This window comes from Canis lupus, chromosome 10 (assembly GCF_003254725.2).
Source record: "Canis lupus dingo isolate Sandy chromosome 10, ASM325472v2, whole genome shotgun sequence".
In the NCBI taxonomy this organism is placed as follows: Eukaryota; Metazoa; Chordata; class Mammalia; order Carnivora; family Canidae; genus Canis; species Canis lupus.
The window spans coordinates 35,341,571-35,364,539 of NC_064252.1; the positions used below are offsets into that span (position 1 = coordinate 35,341,571).

Below are 22,969 nucleotides of genomic sequence, written 5' to 3' on the forward strand. Positions count from 1 at the left end.
AAAATAAAGAGAAGATATCAACGTAAAAAAAAGAAAAAAGAAAAAGAAAAAATACTCAGGCCAGCGAGGGAAAACATCATATTATGGAAAACCAAAAATAAGAATCACACCTGACTTCTCAAAAACCATGTAAGCAAGAAGACAGTGGAATAAAATATACAGAGTATTAACAGGAAAAACCCACCAGCCTAGAACTAGGTACACTGAAAAATTATCCTTTGATAGTGAGGGATAAATAAGGACTTTCAGACAAGCAAAATTTAAGGAATTTGTTGCTAGTGGACCTGTCTTGCAAGAAATATTAAATATTAAAATAGTTCTTTAGAGAAGTATGTAGGTCAAAAACTTGAATCTACATAAAGAAAAGAAATTGGAGAAGGAACAAGTGAAGGTAAAATGTAACTTTTTTTTTTATTCTTAATTGATCTAGCTGAATAGTTTGTTCAATTAAAATAGGAACAATATATTCAATCACATATGCCTATATGTTATTATATATTATATATACACATATATTACATATATCATGTATACACATGTGTAAGTAAAATGAATGACAGAATGATATAAGGGACAAGAGATAAGAGTTAGGATTATTTAATTATTATAAAGTAGTCATACTACCTGTGAAATAGTACAGTGTTTTTTGAAAGTGAACATTATTAACTGCAAATTTATACTGCAAATTCTAGGGCAACTGCTAAAAATTTTTTAAATACAATTGATATGCTAAAAAAAGAAAATAGAATCACATAAATTGCTCAATTAAAACCACAGAAAGCAAAGAGAGAGAGATAGAGAGAGTGGAGGGCAAATATAGGAACAAAAATCAAGGGCAACAAATAGAAAACAGAAGCAGATGTGGTAAATATTAATCAAAAATATCAAATAATCACTCTGAATGTCAATGGCCTAAATTCACAAATTGAACAACAAAGATTGTCACAGTGGATCAAACAGCCAGACCAAACTATATGTTGTCTACAATAAACCCACCTGACATATAATGATACATGTGAATTAAAGGTAAATGTATGGGGAAAGATATACCATGATGAACACTAGTCAAAAGAAAGTGGGAATAGCTACATTAATTTTGAACAAAGCAGAATTCAGAGCAAGGAATGTTGCTGGGGATGAAGAAGGGTATTAAATAATGATAAAGGAATCCATTCTACGAAGAGACATAATAACCCTTAGTGAATATGCATTTAAGGACAGAGAGTCAAAATATATCAGGAAAGACTTACCTAACTGCAAGGAGAAATAGATAAATCCACTATTATAGTTGGATACTCAACATCCTTCTACCAGAAATCGACCAATCCAGCAGGCAGAAAATCAGTAAAGACACAGCTGAAGGCAACAATACCTATCAATCAACTGACAATAATAGACATCAATAAACTACTTCATCTAAGAACAAAAAAATATACATTCTTCTTAAACTCACATGGAACATTCACCAATATAGATCACACTTGGGGCCATAACCCACCTTATAACAAAGTTAAAAGAACAGAAACAATACAATGTCTGTTCTCAGATCACAGTGGAATTAAACTAGAGATCAGTAACAGAAGGGTAACTGGGAAATCACAAAATACTTGGGAATTAAATAATATAATACTAAATAACACTTGGTTCAAAGAAAAAAATATCAGGAAAATTTAAAATATTTTAAAAAAATTGAAAACGAAAACACAACTTGTCAAAATGTGTGAGCTGAGGGAAATTTATAACACTGAATGCATATATCAGAAAAGAAGAAAGCTCAATAATCTATAAAGAAAATAAAGAAAATCAATAATCTAAGTTTCCATCTTAGAAAACTAGAAAAAGCAGAGCAAATTATATCCAAAGTAAGCAGAAGAAAAGAAAATAAATAGAACAGAAATCGATGAAATTAAAAATAGGAAATCAATAAAGGAAATCAACAAAACCAAAAGCTGATTATTTGAAAAGATCAATAAAATAAGCCTCTCACCAAGGCTAACAAAGAAAAAAAAGAAAGGGAACAAATTACTAATATCAATAATGAAAGAGAGGCCATTACTATAGATCCTAAACATTAAAAGGATAATAAAGGAATATTATGAACAATACCACTCCCACAAATTTGATGACCTAAATGAGACGGCCCAATTCCTTTAATGATGTTATCTGTCAAAATTCATATAAAAGAAACAATCTGAATTGACCTATGTCTATTAAAGAAAATGAATCAATAATTAATAAGTTTCCAAAACAGAAAGCACCAGACCAGATAAGTTCACTAGTGAATTCCCCCAAACATTTAAAGAAGAGATTATACCAAATTATCTAACAATCTCTTCCAGAAGGTAGAAGCAGAGGGATGACTTCCTAACTCATTTTATGAAGCCACCATTACACTAATACTGAAACCAAAGACACAGCAGGCAAAGAAAACTACAAACCAATAGTTCTCATAAGCATAGATGCAAAAATCCTCAACAAAATATTAGCAAATCGAATACTAAAAAGTATAAAAAGAATTATGCAGTATGACCAACTGGAATTTATTTTAGGTATGCAAGGCTGGTTCAACATTCAAAAGTCAATTAATATAATTCATCCCATTAACAAGCTAAAGAAGAAAAATCACATCCTCACCTTAATATACATAGAAAAAGCCTCTAACAAAATTAAACACTGATTCAGGATGTCAAAAAAAAAAAAAAGCTAGTTAGAATAAAGTAAAACTTCCCCAATTTATGAAGAACATAAGAATAAAGTAAAACTTCCCCAATTTATGAAGAACATTTACAAAAACCCTACAGCTGGCATAATAATGGTGAGGAACGAGAAGCTTTCCCACAAAGTTCAGGAATAAGGCAAAGATTTCCCCCTTCACCACAGCCTTTCAACATTATACTGGAAATCCTATCTAATGCAATAAGACAAGAAAAGGAAATAAAAGGCATACAAATTAGGAAGGAAGAAATAAAGCTTCTTTATTTAGTTTGCAGATGACATAATTGTTTACATAGAAAATCTGAAAGAATAAATGAAAAACTCCTTGAACTAATAAGCAATTATTGCAGGGCTGTAGGATATAAGATTAATATACAAAAGTTAAACACTTCTATATACTAGGAATGAGTAAGTGGAATTTGAAATTAAAATCACAATACTGTACATTAGTACCTAAAAAATGAGATGCTTATGTACAAATGTACCAAAATACCTACAAGAGCTATATGAGACAAACTGTAAAACTCTGGTTATTAAAATTTAAAAACAAAACAGAGATATTCTATGTTCATGGATAGGAAGACTCTATTTTCAAGACGTCAGTTTTTTTCATCTTCTAGATTTAATGCAATTTCAATGAAAATCTCAGCAAGTTATTTTGTGATATTGACAAGTTGACTCTAAAGTTTATTTGAAAAAGTAAAAGACGCAGAATAGCCAACACAATTTGAAAGAGAAAAATAAACAGTGACATTATATGACATCAAGGCTTACTGGAAGTTACATGACTGAAGATAGTGTGGGATGGGTGATAGACTATAAAGTGATATCAAAGGAGCATAACAGAATTATGACCTACATAAATACAGAATTAGACCCACATAAATACAGTTAATTGATCTTTGACAAAGGAACAAAGGCAATACAAGGAAGAAAAGATAGTCTTTTCAACAAATGATGCTAGAATGATTGAATAGTCACATGTAAAAAATGAATCTAGACACATACCTTACACCCTTCATAAACATTAACTAATTGAATAATGGAATAAACATGAAACGCAAAAATATAAAACTCTTGGAAGATAACAAAGGAGAATATCCAGATGACTTTGGATTTGGTGATGATTTTTTGGATACAATATCAAAGGCCAATCTATGAAAGAATTGATAAGCTGGGCATCATTAAAATTAAAAACTTCTACTCTGCAAAACACACTATCAAGAGAATAAAAAGCCACAGATTCATGAAAATATTTGCAAGAGAAATATTTGATAAAGGACTATGATAAAAAAATACAAATAACTCTTAAAACTCAACAGTAAGAAAACAAGGGCACCAGGCTAGCACAGTCAGTAGAGCATGTCCTCTTGATCTCAGGGTTGTGAGTTCAAGGCCCACATTCGGCATAGAGCCTACTTAAAAAAATAAGAAAATGAACAATCCAATTTAAAAATGGACCAAAAACCTAACGACACCTCACCAAAGAAGATATACAGATGGCAAATATGAATATGAAAAAAAGTTCCATGTCATATGTCATTAGGGCAATGAAAATTAAAACAACAATATGCCAGTATACATGTATTACAGTGGATGAAATCCAGAACACTGACAACACCCAATGCTGGCAAGGATGCAGAGTAACAGAACACTCATTCATGGCTGGTGGGAGATGCAAAATAGTACAGCCACCTCAGATGATAGTCTTGTTTTTAACAAAACTAAACATACTTCTAAAAAAAAAAAACATACTTCTACTTTATAATCCAGCAGTCACACTCCTTGGTATTTACCCAAAAGAGTTGAAAACTTATATCCACACAAAAACCTGCACAAGATATTTATAGCAGCTTATTCATAATCCTAAAGCTTGGAAGCAATTATGTGATGTCCTTCAGTAGGTGAATGGATAAATAGAATGTGGTACATCTAGATGGTGGAATATTATTCAACACTGAAAATAAGCTATCAAACCATGAAAAGACATGAAGGAAACATAAATGCATAAAGCTAAGTGAAAGAAGCCAATTTGAAAAGGCTACATATTATGTTATTCCAAGTATGTGACATTGTGGAAAAGGCAAAACTATGGAGACAGTAAAAAGATCAATGGTTGCCAAGGGTTGGGGAGTAGAAAGGGAAGGGATGAATAGGTGGAGCACAGAAGATTTTTTAGGGTTGTGAAAATACTCTGTATGATGCCATAATGGTGGATATATGTCCTTATAAATTTGTCCAAACCCACAGAATGTATAACCTCAAGAGTAAACCTTGATGTAAAATGTGGACTTTGGGTGATTATGATGTGTCAGTGAAGGTTCATTAATGTCATTACACATGTACCTCTCTGGTGATGGATGTTGATGGGGGAGGCAGTGTCCACATGGGGCTAGGGTTACATGGGAAATCTCTGCACCTTCTGCTCAACTCAGGAGCAAAATTAAAATTGCTCTACAAATTAAGTCTATCTTTTAAAAAATAGAGTGATGAACATGAACAAACAATAGCATCCTACAACAAGGTAGATGTAGCTCACAAATGTAATGTTGAGAGAAAGTAAAACTGGACACAAAAATATACATGTATGGTCCATGTATTTGAAGCTGGAAGAACAGACACAACTCATCTATGGTGTTAAGGACATGGGAAGAGGGAAAGGTAAAAGGACTCGGGTGCTAGTATCTCACCATCTCTCCACTGGGTGAGTGAGTATAAGGATATTTTTTCCAATTACCAACCTGTACAACTTTGATTAGCGGACATGATGGTATATTATGGTTTATTTAGATTAAAAGATTTTTTTATTTATAAATTTATTTTTTATTGGTTTTCAATTTGCCAACATATAGAATAACACCCAGTGCTCATCCCATCAAGTGCCCCCCTCAGTGCCTGTCACCCAGTCACCCCCACCCCCCCGCCTACCTCCCTTCCATCACCCCCAGTTTGTTTCCCAGAGTTAGGAGTCTCTCATGTTCTGCCTCCCTTTCTGATATTTCCCACTCATTTTTCTCCTTTCCCCTTTATTTGCTTCGACGTTGATGGAACTGGAGGGTATTATACTCAGTGAAATAAAGGAGAAAGGAGAAAAGATTTTTCTAAGGTAATAATCCATTCAGTGTAGACAAGTCACAGCATACCCTGAGTACTGCAATTGGTTCTAACACATCTGTAAAGAGACATCACACACTGAGGAAGCCAACCATTACGTGATAGTCTGAAATCAAGTCACAGAGAGCCAGAGAAGAAAGTGGGATCACTGAGCCTGAGATATGAGATATCTGAGCGAAGGGCATGGTTACTGTCTTCCAGCCTTGGCATCATTACCACACTGAAGATCTGGGTTCATTCTGAGTCACCTGGGAAGGGAAGATACGCATTAAGGGCTCCAAGGTACTGAGAAGTGAATGCAGCTCCACATAAGGGAGAGCCATCCAAAAACAAGTGTCACCTCTTAGGCCAGGGGCTTGTCTTTACTCCGAGCGTTAAGCAGTGCCAACCTGTTTCTGCTGTGGCCACCAATAAGCTAGCATCCCTTAAGAGCCAGATATGAGTAAGAAACTCTCCCTTCCAAGAAGAGCTCAACACTTGGTGGGAAAGGTCTGCTCATAAAGAGATGGACATCACCCCATACAATGTAAGTACAGTGAAATCCCAGCAAAATGCAATAAGTGGGGTTCAAAATCCAATCCTGTCAGTGCGCTCCTGTGAGGTTAGTGAGATGAGCAGGTGTAACCTGCATAGACCCATCTGCCTATCAGATACAAATTCAATACAGTCCCAGTGGTGGTTTGGTGGTACCTGGTGGCAGGTCTCTGATCGGGCTCAAATATTGATAGAGGGCAATTCCTGGCTTCATGGCAGTGGTAGGATCCAAAACAATCCCATTTAGCTGGCATGAATTTTGTTGGGGAGACTGGGCTGGCTGGAAGAAAAGTGGGTGTAGGAAGCCAGTCACTCTCTATACACACAAATAAGTAAAACTACATTTGCCTAGGAGTGTCGAGAAAGATCTCCTACAGCTCTGCCTCTGACCCAAACTTGCACAATGGAGACAGCCTCCCAAGAGCATTTGAGTGCTGGGCAATGGGAAAATTCCCTGCAGCACGTCAGAGCTACCAGCACGAGGTCTGTTATGTTCTGGAAACAGTATTAACTTCTCCTGCCACCAATACAGGACCAGGGAAACAATGAGCCTTTTTTCATGGCTGGACCACATCAGGTCTCTGACTCACTGTCATATTTTAAAAAGCTGGAGGCAGTGCTTTCAGAAGGATAAGGAAAAGGGGAAATCCCTGCTCTGTGGCCTCTCTGGAGTATAGAGAATTGCTCCCCACTCAAACTCTAAATGCCTTTCTAAATGACAGTGGCAGGATTGAGCTACATGGTTCAGACCTGAGTTTTCAGTTGCTGCTTCATAGAGAAAGGCATCCCTTGCATGTCACACTCAACATGGTGTGTTGCCAGTGGCCTCAGAACAAAGCCATGCTGAGTGAGATGCTGAAGAACACTGAGTGCTTGGCCTCCATAGCGCTGTGCTCTATGTAACAGATCAGCAAACTTTCCTAGAAAGGGCCAGTCAATACCTCAGGATTTTAAGGCCATATGTCTCTGTCACATATGCCAGTCTTCTGTTTTGGTGTGAAAGGAGCCAGACAACGTGTAAATGAAGAGTAAGTGCCAATAAAACTTTATTTACACAAATGGCAGCAGGAGGGTAGGATTTGACCTGCAAGCACCAGTTTACCAACCCCTGCTTGATATGGTTGAGTAAACAAAATCTAACTAGACACCACTGATAGTCAGGAGGGGCAGACAAGCTTTGGGCCAATATGGCAGCATGTGAGGATTTTATGGAGGAAAGCTGTTCCCACCACATCATTTCACTTTCAGAGTCATGGCTCAATTTCATTCACATGTTTCATGTCAGGTGCTCATTATTCGCCATGGGGCAATTTAATTCCATATGCTGTTTTCCTTCTTCCCTCTAATTTCCAAGCTTTGAAAATACACCACATGCCACTGGTGTACAAGAGTGGCTCTCCTTTGCATTCAGGTGGTCTCAGGGTGCTCCTAAGTGACCGTAAGTCTGGGCCATGAACGTAACATGGTTATTAAAAAAGTATATTGCTTTTCTTCCCAAGGCTCAGTAGGTAATACATTTGCAAAGGATTCAGGTACCACGGTAGGCCTGCCATCTAAAACGGGCCTTCAAAATGCATTTCTTTTTTTTTTTTTTTAAGATTTATTTATTTACTAGAGAGAGAAAGAGAGAGAGCGCGTATGCAAGGGAGAGAGCATGGTGAGAGGGGCAGAGGGAGAGGGAGAATCTGAAACAGACTCCCACTGAGCCCGATGCAGGGGTTGATCACATGACCCTGAGATCATGACCTGAGCCGAAACCAAGAATGGGCCCCCGGGGGCCCCTCCAACTGCATTTCCATTTCACTCACCTAACCCACCCAAAGTCTGTGCATTTGTTCCTACCCGGGGGAAAACGGATCTGTAAGCAGATGGGCTCTGTTACAAGCAGAAGCTGGGAGCAGAGCACTGAAGTTCCCCCTTCTGACCCACAAGGAGGGTAGCACGTCTGTGTGCACACAGAAGCCCTCTGGATAACACTGACGGTTGCTGGCCGAGCACTCTGTCCTTCAATACCATTTCAGAAACATAATTCAGGAAATGTCCCCGCTCACCCATTGGGGACTCAGCTGAGACAGCCCGTCCACTGACAACCTTGGCAGGTTCCTTCAGCAAGTCTGCACACACCAACCTCTGAGGCTCTAGTGCTTCACTCTCCTCCACATGGGGTGTGGCAATAACATGGACAAAGCAGCCAGAAATGTCCCTGCGGGGCCACGGAGAGCAAACACACTCCTGGAGCGCCACTCAAATATTCCCGTCCCCATCGCCACAGTCCAGTGGTTTCCAAGAAGCATGGGGACCAGAGGGAGTGCCTCTTTCACCTGTCCCTGTGGCTGCCCCAGGCCATGGCCACCTCGTCCTGAGTGTACTGTCACTGACGCCTCCCCACCAGAAAGCTCACCAGTGTGCAGAGCCCCTGGCCCACTTCCCGGGAAGAAGGCAAATGGAAAAGGGAAAAGTTCACAAACTCCTGCAGCAATTTGTTGCAGAAAAAGCACAAATGGTTCCTCTGGGCAGTTCTGGGTGAGGCTCCCAATGCAGTCATGGCTGCCATTAACCCTCTACTGTCCTCCTGAGGACACCGGGAGCCAGGACCTTCCAGAACCAGCACTGTCCAGTCTTGCACACCCCATCTCAGTTCCAGAGGCCGTCAGAGGCCTGGGACACCCAGAGAAAGGCAGTGCTCTAGAAGAGAGGGGCAGAGCTGGAAGGGGCCTCGCCTACACCCACAGGGGTGGTCCTGGTATAAGAGGAGATCCCAGAGGCCACACACCACACCCTCTTGGGGGCCCAGAGGTCTCCTCTTACACACACCGCCACATGTATGCACACACACCACAGACACACAATGCCACACAAGCCATATGCACACACACATACTCTCTCCATAGGATGGAAGCTCAGGTTCTGTGACGATCCCTCTCCTGGTGCACCCACTGTGGGCTGTGGGCACTTGAAGGTGAGACTCTGTTCCCACCCACTGGCCCACCTGGAACACAATCCAGCAGTGATAAACATCTGATGAAGGAATGAATAAATGGATCAAGGAGGCTGGATGAAAATCAGCTTACACTCTCTATAGCAAAGCAGGTGACCCCTTGCCCAGGCCAAGGCAGAGTGCCTGAATGTGTATTCAAAGTCCTGTGTTCCCTTCACTGTCCCACAATGGGGACAGGCAGTTAGAAACTGCAGGATGGCCACCCTTGGGAAACCTACACGCACACATAAGACAGACACCTGTCACATTAAAATATGCATACTACCTTCTCAGGAGGAGAAAATGGGGTGTGGAGTGCTGCATGGGGAGGTTCCACCCCTCAGGGGTCAGGGGCCACTCTGAGGGACGTGCAGACAGGTGGGGAGGGCTGCAGAGGCCCCAGGAGAGCCAGCAGGCTTGGATGGAGGGAAGGGCAGGGTGGGGAGGCCAGTGGAGCCAGGAGTGGAGTGTGCCAGAGGCAGGCCCGGGAGGGAGGTGGACGCTAGGTCAGGTAGGGTCTCACAGGCAGCACAGCCTCTGATGTTGGCTCTGAGGAGACTGGAAGCAGGTGGGGCATGCCCCAGCCACTGAGGTGACAACAGGCTGGGGGTGCCTGCAGTGAGCCAGGGAGACGGAGCACACCAGGTGGGAGGCTAGTCCTGGGGAAGAACTCACATTGTGCACCTGTCTGAAAATATTTTCTGACAAAGCTTCAGACATAACTCAAGCTCTGCCTGAAAATCTAAGATTCAGTGTCTCCAACCCTCACCTGGATGTTCAAATAAGGGGCTGGGCAAGGACATTCCTCAGCAGTCCTCTGGCTGCTCTCCTGTCACCACTTGGGTGCTCATGCTGGGGACTGGCCACCTTAGTAAAGGTGCCTCCTCTGCCCAGATGGCCAGGCAGCAGAGGAGGCTGGGAAGAGGGAGCCCCGAGCCACAAAGGTAACTGAGATTCTCTGGTAACTTCTGAAGGAAACCTGAGCGAGAATTGCACTGAGGCTCATCCCACTTTGTTTCCTGAGTCCTTCCAGTCCTGAAAGCATTCCTTATCACCCCTCCAGAAGAAGCAGGGATGACACAGCAGGCCTGGTGCTCAGCGTTGGGGACAGCAGTCTTGACACAAGGCTGAGATTTCACAGCCCTGGGCAATACCCTGAGGGAGTTAGCCAGAAAGCTATGGGTGTGGCCAACTGGCCAGATAGATTCTCAGCTCCCCATGCAGCGTGTGCCTCAGGAAGGGTGTCCGTGTTTCTGTGAGCATTCTGGACCAACATAAAAAGTGCTAAGTATCTGACCTAACTTCATCTTCTCTTGAACAGGAAGAAGGCAGAGGATAGAAAGCAAATACTTATCGAATGCCTATTTTGAGCTCTGTTATCCAAATGCCATTGCTCATTGAATCCTGTTATAGACTCCACGGCAGTTAATAAAAGAGACTCAGAGAGTAAGTACATGTCCCGAAGTTGCCATTTAATAATAAAAAAGTATCATGATTTATAACCTTGTTTACCTGACTCTAGACCCCAAACTGTCTAGACTTGATTTTTGTCTAAGCCTGTTCTCTGGATCAGAAGCACACAGTTTGGGATTAATGCTGGGTTAATTCACATAGGAGGGAAGCCCTACACTTTTGGGAAACAATGACTAAACATTCAGTAGCATCATAAGATCACATGGAAGGCACCTGTGGTGATCCCAAGAACAGAAGACTAGGGCTAAGCCAGGACAGCATGGAGGTGATTTACGTGGGTCTTTGCCGACTCAGAGCATCCCTCAGGCCCTTGGAGATGGCCAGGGAAGAGAGAGAGGTGAGCATTGGAAAGGAGCTTTCCTGCAGCCTCACATGGCAAGCATGACGGGGTTCAGCCCAACACAGTGAGCCTCAGGCTCCTGCTGCTAGCTGTGTGCAAACGTGGCTTTGGGGTCAGCCAGGCACCACCCAAGAGAAAAATCTCATGGCCTCTCAGGATTTCCGAGCATTTCAGAGTGAATTCACTAAAGGGTAGTCCCAGGCCCTTTACTTCCAGTACAGCTCCCTGGCAGGGTGATGAAAGCGTTCTCATTAACTGGAATTCACATCGTTAGGGCTTAATGAATATTTGCTGAATTTTGTAGTTGAGTGAAAATAAGGTAATACGGAGAGTAAGCTGCCACCAAGCAAATGGAACTCAATGTCCCCACTTGTCTGCCAAGCCCTAAGTTTAGCTCTTTACTTGGATCACTCAGCCCTTGGTGCCCCTCTGTAGGATCTGTGTCCTGACCCTGAAGATTGGGAGGCCCAGCAAGGTGAAGTGTTTTCCCAACATGTGAGATCTCTCACTGCCATGTCCCTGCACCAAGGGTGCCTCCCCAGCAGGCCCCTTCCCTCCCTGTGCACGTGGAGGCAGCAAGCATCAAAGCCTCATGTGAGAGCCTGTAAGAGAGCAGCCAGCAGAGCTGCACTGGGCACACTGTAGTTCTTTCCTTTGGGTTTTGTATTTTCACATGCCCTGCTTTTTGGAGTGGGACTACTAAGTTATAAATTATGCTTTTCATAGCTGCTTTACAAAAAGTAATTATTCATTTTCTTCTTAAATGAAACAAGGCCTTTGGTCTTAGAATGGCTTTAATTAATGCAATTTTAACAGGACTGTTCAAGAGCCAATGCCGAAGGTAAAAATCTTGCTTTGATCCCCCTGCTTCCTGCCTTTTTTTTTTTTTTCTTCCTGCCTTTTTAAACCCAATCAATCCCATCACAATGATGCTTCTGAAAGGTCAGTTAGCATCATCTGTGGATTTTAGAGACCCTTCTTGCCTTGATGTCTCCAGAGTGGAACACATGCAAACAACAAAGCATTCCATGCAGGCAAAACCAAGCTGGTCTGAAGCAGTGATGCCAAGCCCGGAGTCACTTGAGGTATGATATAAACGGAGGTTGTCAGATGGAAACAGCATCCCAGGCATGGAAACAAATGAGCTGGTCAGATGTACATGGAAGGGAAATGTTAGGCAAGCAGTGTGGGTAAGAGGAAATATGAATCAAGCAGAAGAGAGTCATGATTCCTCACCCATGTCCTTCAGACGCTTTGTCTGAAGACGTTTAGAGGTAAGAGCTACAGATAGAACAGGTGCTTGGTAGGTGTGGTTGTGTCTTAATCCAAGTAGAAGGGCAAAAATGGGTGCTCCTAAGAAGGTTATGTGAACATGACAGGGGGTGGATGTCACAGCATGATTTTCACCGGGAATCATGTGCAGGTGTCTCTAACTCTCCACATTCACCCACAAGATGCAAGAAAGAAAAGTCCTTGAAAAACTCCCTAAGATATGCACTTCCTACCTGGCTTCCAGTGGGAACAGCCACATTATGTAGCCAGAGACCCCCAGGTCCTCTTGCACTGGCACCTTTGCCCCTAAGTCTCAACTCCAATGCCATCTCCCAGAAGCCGTCATAGCCACAGACACCTCTGGTGATGCCCGCTCACTCCCCAGATGCAGACACTGTACCCCCAACTTAATTCAAAATAAGAACATTGCCAACTACAGAATGAGTCTAAGAAAGCCTGAGTTCTAATGTTCCCCATGAAGACTACTTTACTGCCTCTTTTGAAATAGCAAACATGAAGCACTACCATTGAGTATTCTGGAGCCTTTACTAAAAGACCATAGCATCTCACTCCCGGGTGGCCAGGGCTATTCTCTGAGGCTGGCTTTGGAACACTTATTTCTTTCTTTTTTTTTTTAAGGCCCCAAATCAGTATAGTTTTTATTGCATCTTTAAAGTATCACAAATAAGTCTGAAAAATCACCTGGCATCTTGCTGTTTCTGTTGCTGGACAACTCAGATCTTATTCATCAGCCTGCTAAACTGTTCCTTTTTCAGAAACATAGACACACTTATTTCTTGACTTGCTCCTGCCTGCCTCTCCCACTGGACTTGGGGCTATGAAGGACTGTCCAAGTCTCCCGGTGTAGCACAGTGCCCAGCAGAGGCAGAAGCAAGAACACTTCTTGATAAGTGGGCAAGCGCCTCTCTGTCCTCTTGTACAATGGGCTCGGGTCTCCACCCTGGAGGTGAGGGTCCCAAGCAAAGGATGTTAACACAGCAGTTATGACACTGGTGGGAGAGGCAGGCCTGTGCTCACACTAGAGGAAGCTGGGGGCTCCAGGGCTCTGCAGTGGTCAGTGCACATCGCACTCTCCCGGGTCAAAGAGCCTCCTCCAACACAATTCTGTGAGGATGGCTGTTGCTGGAGCCAGCTGAGCTCCAAGAAGCCTGGAGCCATCTCTTCAGCAAGAGCCCAACCAGAACCCAAGAGATTGACAGGGATTCCTGCTCTTGGTCAAGAGTGACAGCACAGAGCATCACAGGCCCTCAGGGCATTCTTCTCTCAGGGCAGGTTCTCCAGAGTCCATTGGGCAGAAAAGTGAGCAAAGTAGGGGCTCTGTCCAACACTGCACTCCAGGCCCTGCACTGTAGGCCTAGACCCAGAGAGACCAAGTGGGGAGATGGGAGGAGGGAGGGGCAGGTCTGGCTGCAGCTTCCTAAGAAGCCACATCAGCCAGGTGACAACCAGAATTAGCATCAGAACACCTTGATGAAAAGGAAGGAAGAAAGAGTGGAATCTGTGAATGAAAAATAGATTATTCACTGTCAGTCTGAACAATGGAACAAGACATAAATAGCAGCCAGGCACAGGACATGCCAATTTTGCTCAAAAATGGTGTGTGCAGTCCTCCCGCGGCCCTCCAGAGAGTTCACCAGCACCGCTAGCTCTGCCTGAGCCCAGTGGCGAAAAGGGGGTAACCTTGGCTCTCAGAAGAAGGAAGGCCCTGGGCTTTCAAGTCTGAGATTTAGAGCTATAGCTCTGTCCTGACAGTCCGTGCTCATAGGAGGCAGGGTGGGAGAGGGGAGCAGGAAGGCAGGAGAGGCTGAGCCCTGGCCTCAGGAAGCACCTCAGCTCTCTGAGCTTGGGCTCCCACAGCAGGGAGACAGCCTGTAGGTAAAGCTGCTGAGGGCAGCTGCGTCACCTCTGGTCTCTCCACGCTTCACAAGGGCAGAGGCCCTCCCGTATCTCCCTGGGCTCCGCTACAACAATTCCACCAGCACCTGCCACTGAGTCTGCCACCACCCGGGTCCCTCTCTGCAAGGTGACCCAGCCTGGCCCCCAACACACGTGCATGTGCCCTCTCCACAAGGCTGACCCAGGCTTGCCCCCAGCACACATGTGCGTGCTCCCTGGTGCTGCAGAGCACGGGGCTGAGGCATGCTGGTTTCTGGGCCCCACACCACTTCCTTGTGAGCTGCAGGGGTCTCTGCAGCAGGCTCCCACAAGGAGCCCCCCTCCCAGGTCTGTGAGTCCGTCCCTGAGAGACTTCACTCCTCTGCACCTGAGTTGCTGCAGAGACCCCAAGGTTCAGGTGACAGAGGGTGCCGCACCTGTTACCCAATGAGCACACCGTCAGCTCTCAGGCGGAGCTATGGGTCAGGCTGTGCAACATCTCTTTCCATCAAACAAAAACTCAGGAAGTAGGGACAGCTGCTCTCTCTGCTTCCCAAGGCACAGCAGGGAGGGTGGATGGCGGGAAGGAGCCAGGACTCAAACTAGCAGGGAGGTGGGAATCACAGAGGTGGGCGGCAGTGTTCACGGGGGTCCCCCCCTCACCTTGGTGAAGGTCAGACAGTCCTTGTCCTGGTCTCTGTCCTTCATCTCGAAATCATAAAGTGCTTTGCCCTGGGGCGGGGTCTGCGGCAGGGGCCGGACACACTGGATATAGCTGGCAGGCAGGAAACCATGTGCCCCATGCAGCTCCCCATGGTACCAGTGCTCATCCACCTTGCGCCGCAGGATGATGACATCGCCCTTGCTGAACTTGAGGTCGCCGGGTTCCTTTCCCTCGTAACTGTAGAGCGCCTTCCCATAGGGAAGCTGGGAAAGAGTCTGAAAGGAAAACATAGTACCTGGTTACTCAATGTGGCCTCCCTGCTTCAGATCTGTTCAGGGTGGGGGCTCCCGTGCTGTGTGGGCACATACAGAGTGTTCCAGAGTGGGAAGTACTTCAAAGAAACAGACCCCTGTATGGGGATGCTTGCCCTGCTGAGACAAGACAAGACAGTCCCTGTATTGCCAGGCCCCCCAACACTCCACGTGAGACGGGGACCAAGCACAGTCCTAGACTGTCCACAGGAACCAACTCACTCTGCTGAAAAGTACTGTGGAATGGGGGCTGAATTACTGTCATTTACAGGTGAGGGGGCTGAGGCAGGGAGAGAGAGAAGGTAAACTGTCCCAAAGCCACATTCCCGCAGGGTAGCAGAATCCCCAGCAGGGGGCTGCCTCTGATATTCCCATCCCCTACTCTGTGCTACACTGTCATCCACTGCAGAAAACAAAACACATGTTAATGGGGTTTTCAGGTCAAGGGGACAGACCCGTACTTACCACAGGACCTTCCCACTCACAGCCTTACAACCAAGGGCATGCACCTGTCATATCCAGCCCAGAGGGACAGTCTGGCCAAGGAAGGCGGAGGCCACTGTTCCCCCCCCCGCCCCCCGAGGACCTTGGTCCCCAATGCACAAGTGGTCTCTGGCTGTCACACAGTCATCCACCCCCCAACATACACACACCAATGACAAATAGTTTTGTGATGCATACAGCATGGCAGTCTGGTCCAGAAGTACAATTTCAAGACCATAAAATAATATCCTCAATGTCATGGGATGTTCTGGGCATCCTAAGATTAGCCAGCCCTTCTCAAAGTGATCTGCCATCTTTGGTCTCAAATGGTGAGTGACCAGTTCGAAAACCAAAACAGAATTGTGGCAATCTCCTGTTTTTCGCAATTAGGAGTCTGCTGAACCACTCTGAAATCTGATATCACCATCCACTTCGTGGGCTCCTCGACTTAAGTGGACCCATTTCATAAAGATCAGTGGCCGCTGGGGTTTCTATTCCTCTCCCATATGGGTGGTCAACACCCATCAACTGGGTAAGCTCTGCCAGAGGCCAAGTCTCTGCCAGAGGAAAACCAAAGGAAAACCCACCACTGTCCCTGTGGCAATGCCCAACAATTTCCCAGACAGAAGCCGCATTTTCTTACCAGGGCTGTCAATGCCAAGGATTTCTTTAGTATTCGAATCAATCAATAGAACCACAAAAGCCTGAAGCAGTAGTACATCGAAAAGCTCTTTGTAGAGGACTTAATAGCATGTTGGCAACTCAATCACTCTGCATTTATGTTTCAGCAATGTCAAATGACAGCAGTTAAGAGAGAACCTGCTGGCAAATTGACAAACAGATACCACCAACCAATTAAATAGTAACACCAAAGGGTTTTTCATTGCAGAACGCATGAGGAAAAAAAAATCAGTTTGCTTCCAATAACACTCATTCTGGCCAGCTTTGTACCATGAACACAATAGCCTACAACAGGCCCCGATTTCAGAGGGGTGACTTGTAATCTAAGTACTGTGATCAGGAAAGAATGGAAGGGGCTGTTGGCTGTGAATCACCAGAACAGCTGACACACAATGGCCAGTCAGTCTCCGCCCAGGGGTTCTCAATCAGGAACAGTCTTGTCCCCCAGGGAATATCTGGCAATGTATGAAGGCATTTTTGCTTATCACGACTGGGAGGTGGGGTGCTCCTGGCATCTAGTGCGCAGATACCAGGGACGCTGCTAGATGTCCTGCAATGCACAGGGCAGCCCCCACGGCAGAGAACTACCCTGCCCAGAACATCAAGCCTGCCAATGTTGAGAAACTCTGACCCAGCCTGTGAGTTAGATGTACAAAAAGACAGGGTAGCTTTCTTGTTCTCTTTGAACTTAGCCTATCACAACTTTACAGGTTAAATGTAACACTGACTTCCATTGGCAGTCATTTCACTACTGAGCACACCCATCAAGGGAAGCTGAGACACCCATCAAGGTAAGAGGTGTGAGAGGGACAATAAGGAGAGAACCCACCCTCAAGTCTGAAAATGGGCCTCAGCTCAGTGCACAAAAGGAACCTTCACTTTGCCGCTTTGCCATTTCCTTTCACCCCCAGATGAAGCGTACAGTGCTCAATAGCAATGTTTGGAGAACCACAGACTCGTAGGTTGTTGGCTAAGTTCTGCTAGTCTTCATAGCAAAGAAAAGTAAGAAAGGCCAGATTTGCACTCTTGCCTGGACGGACTCTGCATCCATCTGTGTGCTATTTGGACATCCGCACCTCCCAATTATCTCCAGGAAGAGGGGTCACTGGTGTTCCCACTCCGGCCGCCAGCCACCAGCTTACCAGCTCAGGTGACACACAGCCCACCTCAAGCACCACTCCTGTGCATGCTGTGCAATCCTGGCCCCCACCTGCTTGGGATGCAGCAAAGGGCCTGATGCAGCGACAAAAAAACGAGCCCTTCCCATGCGGGTGGCCTGGCTCCAGGGCTGGTGCATTCTTTCAGTTCCTGTGAGCACAGACTGCTGATGCTCAGGAGACCTGGTCTTTCCCTGCCTGTCCAGAATGGGCACAACCTCACCCATATGGGCAGCGTGGCTCCAGGCCTCCTGGTCAGCCCAGCACCTTCCACAGCCCCAACTCTACCTACCTCTCTGTTTCCAGCTTCCCTTCCAAGTCGTGGACTTAGTTCCAATCTAATCACTTGCTCAACTTCTTGATCCAGACATCCCATGGCTGTCCCTAGAGCCTCCAACCCCTGTGTCCCTCATCCTGGCCAGGGAATGCCTGCCTGCTGCTCAGAACGTACCCTCAGTGACCCGTGTGCACACCCTCTCCCTCCACCTTGGCTCTCATCTGCAAGTTCTACTGCCCCACTGGTAAGCGAGTGCTCAGGGAAACAGCAGGGAGGCGTGCTTCCACTCCATGGCCAGGCCCTTCCTCTCTCCCACCTACACTACTGCAAACCTCCACCAGGGAGCCCTTAAGCCCGATATGCCCACTATGAGGTGGGATGCCCAGACGCAGAGTGGGTCCTAGCACCCTGGGGCTCCGAGCTTTCAGAGGCTACCTACTACCCTCAGGGAGGAGGACCAAGCTTTTCAGCACAGCATTCAGGGCTCCCCATGTGGCTCAGCACAGCTTCCAGCCAGTGTTCCCGATGCTCCTCCCCACAGCCCGTGCCAGCCATGGGGGGGGCAGATCCTCACTCATGGAGCACAGGCTTCTGGGACCTCTGGGGCTTTGCGACCACCTTGGCCCCTCTCTCCCTCTCCAACCTGGCAGCAGCAGGCTGTATTCTCCCATCCTGGGAGCATCTACTCCATCAACCCCTCCCACAGCAGCCCCCAGGAAACCAAGCTCTGGATCAGGAGTGTGCAGCACACAGCAGGAGTCCTGTACATGTGTGTCCATCGGTCGGGCTGAGTTTCTTTGTGAGATAGGGCCTGGGTGGGGACTGAAGTGGAAAAAGGCCCTGGTCAGCCAGCACGCCTCCCACAGAGGATCCAGGATCAGGCCACTCCCAGTTCCACACTGAGGAGCAGAAGGGCAGCTATACTAGGAGGTGAGTGGAAAAGAGAGGGGCCAGGGGGATGTGAGGCAGCCCCAACACCCCGTGACCCTGAGGTCAGATCTCAGTGCTCGGAGCACACAGTACAGCCTGGCTGGTCCAGTCAGGTGGCCACGCTCTGGTCCGTGGTCGGGGGTGGGCAAGGAATGGGTGAGTGGAGACAGTGAGGGAGCACCACGGACAAGGAAAGCAAGAGAGGGAGCCTGCCCACCCCAGAACTCCCTCCCCACGCTGCCGAGATGGACACCTCAATGAGCAGGACTGGGATGCAGGGCTGTTTCTGAGGGCAGCAGCACAACTTAGGGATGGCACCAAGACGGCGTCTATTCAGGGGCCCGAGCAGCTAGAACTGGGGTCTTGCTGTTAGGAGATGCTCTGAAACAGGGACTCTCAGGCCTCCAAGGGGCCTGTCATCTTCCAAGCCCTTTATAAGATGAACTAATTAGTCCCTGACAGGGCCTAGAGGCAGCACCCTCGAGGACCCTCCCACCTTAAGGAAACGGAGGGGTGTCTGTGCAGCCACCTCCTCTTCGCCCGCAGACTGTTCCTGCTACCCCCAGCTGTGTACGCCCCCCTCTGGAGGAACCCTGTTCAAGCGCTGCCACCCAGCTGGCCTTCTATGGGCTCAAGACATTAAGGAAAAGAAATAAAAGGCAAAGGGAAATACATCTGGGATGCCTACAGGATAATTAACACCAGCCACCCCTGCAAGGCATTAATAATAATTAAAACTTATAATGTCAATTTCATGGCTCATTACTCAGATGTAGCACACAAATCTTACCGTGGGCTTAATGTCCTACCCCGTGGAGACATGGGTGCTCACGCATGCACGGCAGCACCATCTCCATCTTTTATGGAGATCATCACGGCAGCAGGCTCTGACAAATGTGCCTCCATTACGCCATGCTGCTGACAAGGCTCTAAGTCACACCGGCTTCCCTGGGACCGGGGCCTGGTGTGTGTGTGTGTGTGTGTGTGTGTGTGTGTGTGTGGAGGGGGCAGCATGGCAGGGCCAGGTCTTCCTCCTCCAGATCCCCCAGCAAGCTAGAGCAGAGAACTCACCCATGTTTTAGACTCTAAGGACTAACCTGTTCTTCCTCACTCAGAGCTTCCCAAGCAACAGGTGTAGTGAGCACAGCCTCTAACTACATGTTACCAACGGGAGCTCCCCAGACTCTGCCCCAAGAGGACAGATAATGTACCCAATTTTCATTCCATGTTGCATCCCTGACCCAAGGCCTGATACAGATCACATGCTCAAAATACCTATTGAATGAATGAACACAAGGACCAATCAAACCAGCCCCCCAGGACTGGGCCTGGGCTGAGTGCCTCTGGCTGGAAGAGCTTCTCCTGCACATTGTTTTTTCCCAGAATGTGAGGGTCAGGGTCCATGTAGCCCAAAATCCTATTGCTAAGAGTGGCTGGGCCTGGATAAATGGGGAAAATCCCAACGATTACTTGAGGAGGAAGGCATTGTAACAGGAGGAAACAGGCTGAGCAAAAGCACAGAGTAAGGCACAGACATGGGTCTGCCTCACAGACATGGCGGAGTTGATGGTCACTGGGGAAACAGCCTGGCACGGTCACCTGGGGATGGTGAGCAGGCCACAGAAGGGAGGCTGCCTAGCCACACAGGTGCCAAGCCCGCAGGGCCTGCAAAGGTGGCAGGACAGCTATCTGTCCCCCAATATCCATTTGCTCCTTCTTCTTCCCAGAGCGACTATTCCAAGCTTCAATGGGAGTCAAGGTCACACAGCTCAAGACTCCATTTCCTAGCCTCGCCTTCAGGTGGCCACGGCCATGTGTCGTGACTCTAGTCATTGGAGTCCATGTGAAAGCAGCCTCTACAATTCGGGACCTTGTTTCCCAGTGACATTTGTAAGGAAATCCAATTCCTGTTCCCCTTTCCACAGTCTGGATGGCGAGATGGTGGAGGTGAGCCAGCTTTTTCCAGTCCATGATCCCACTCAGAGTAGAAGAGGGAAGAACCTGCTCCTTGGATGACCACATAGAACAGATCCCTGGACTGTGATGTGACGGAGAGAAACTTCACCAAGAAAGCTGCCATGCCTGGCCATCCTCCCGCCCGAACTCCCCCTGGATCCTGGCTAACTCAGGATCTGTGATATGATTGACCATTTCTCCAGCTTGTAAGCAGTTCTCAAGGCAAAGCACTTACCCACACCACCGTGGAGGTTACCATGCATGTATTTCCTGTTAGATCGGTACTTTGAACATGAAACCTTCAGGTTTAGAAGTTCTTGAAAAGCCCTGATTTCTTGGCCTTATCATGTGTTAAATAAAGTACTGAGACAGAATATCCTCTCCCTCTAGTTTACACATTGAATCTGTGATAGAGCTGTCACCACATCACACGTCAACCAGGGTGTTCCCAGGTTTTAGTTTTATGGCTCTTCAAGCTCCTTCTCCCATTTTTCTCATTAAAAGCTTTGCATTGGGTCCTGGATTTTTGTTCCTTTCACTCTTGGATCCCAATGATTTTTTTTTCTGGTATTTGCATACACATGCTTCCCAGAATTTATGGACTACCTCAATGTGCCAGATCCTGCAAGCAGGCCTGCCGGGGAGGAAGATGCATCCCTTTATTCAGAGGGTCACTGAACAGGGCAACAAAAGAGAAATGTACTTTTTGTCGCCACACACAGTGGGGTGAGGACCCACTAAGCAGTTACCATGGGATGCAGACTGAAGCTGTCTACAGCCAGGAGTGGCTTTAGTTCCTTAATATTTAGCACAAGTTTCATGCTGCAGCAAGATTAGTGAGGATTAAAAAGAAATTGTACCTTTCTCTCTTTTTTTCTTTTATTTTTCCAGATCTTTCTAGTCAAAGGCCCTCTTCCCAAGTTTGCCTGCTCTTCTATGTACTCTGGCAGTCAATTTGCTGATGTGAGCAGTAATTTGCTAGAAGGTGGTGGGGCTTAGCTTCCCATTCTGAGCTGTTAGAAGTGAGATTTAAGGAAACTCATGTTCTGCCTTCGAGACATCTGGTGACTTTGGATATCACCGTTTGGATGGAGTCATTTGTATGTAGAAGGTGTGAAGCCCCTTGGGTTCCTCCAGATGAATGGGGCTATATAAAGCAACGCTGTGCTTATGTCATATAAGGAATGTGGTTCTTTGGACCTCTTCTCAAATTAGCTGACACAACTTTGTAATAAAATCATGTTATAAGAAATAAAACTTTTTCAAAACAACATGCTCCTGTTCAAAGAATTTATGCTCTAAAAATCTTTAGTCACCCTTCAGAGGGTGTGAAGCCACTTTCTAAGCCACTTGCATTTGTTACCCTGGAAAGAGGAGAGACACTAGGATCCAGAGAGAAGGTAAAATCCAAATCAAGGTCTTCTGAAAGCCAACTGAGAAACAAGTCTACAAAAAAATTGCTCCTAACAAGGACATAGTTCAGTTAGGAGGGTTTTTGCTTTTTATTTGGGGAGATTTGTAGCCAACATGCATGGAAATATTGAGAGTGAAGATCATACTAGGGAAAGCACACATGCACACACCTGTGCACACACTGACATGCTCACAGGCTGGGCCTTGTCTCAGCATTCACACTGATGAGGGTCTCAGACAGTTTGCTGCCCTGTGTGTGACCATCAGATCTCCTAGCACCCTCCTCTCCATCCTCAGGGAACATGCAGTACCAGGGTCCTTCCCCCCACAGCCAGAAGCTCACTTTCTACCAACCATATGAAGAGGAATAAAGGGAGCCCCCACGGTCACCAAAACAAAGTCTTCTCTGCTGCTGCCAGCACAAGACTGCTGCTGACATCGGCAAGGCAGGCTCACACGGGTGTGGGGAGCTTCTTGCCACCTGTGTGCATAGACCTGGGGAGTTGAGATGCACACTTGTATATGCCCTTTCTCCCTTTGAGACTTGTGCATCCTTCAAAGTCTGAGCAGCTTCTAACCACACACAACTACATTTCTGTGCACCAGCTTTTCCAAAGTTAGCTGGTTTTACAGAGTTTCCACAGGAACGCTACAGTGTGTTGCATCCTGGTCAATCAACAGCTTCATAAAGTTCTATTTCTCTAGCAATCTCTCCATTTCTGGTTTGCAAAGATAAAGATGCCCTGGAAGAAGTTTTTCAGAAATGCTTGTGTTGC

General features: G+C 46.2%; 1 protein-coding gene across 6 annotated transcripts in view; it reads right to left on the minus strand.

The window, feature by feature from the left end:
• Positions 1-22,969, minus strand: part of SH3RF3 (SH3 domain containing ring finger 3) — a 355,665-nt gene that overhangs the window by 142,538 nt on the left and 190,158 nt on the right. For all 6 annotated transcript variants that reach the window (XR_007413521.1, XM_049115371.1, XM_049115369.1 and 3 more), the window contains exon 2: positions 14,985-15,260. Coding sequence is in view for 5 of the 6 variants with exons in the window: in XM_049115371.1 (XP_048971328.1) it covers positions 14,985-15,260 (276 nt within the window). In the remaining variant the exon portion in view is untranslated. The remainder of the gene's footprint in view (positions 1-14,984; positions 15,261-22,969) is intronic.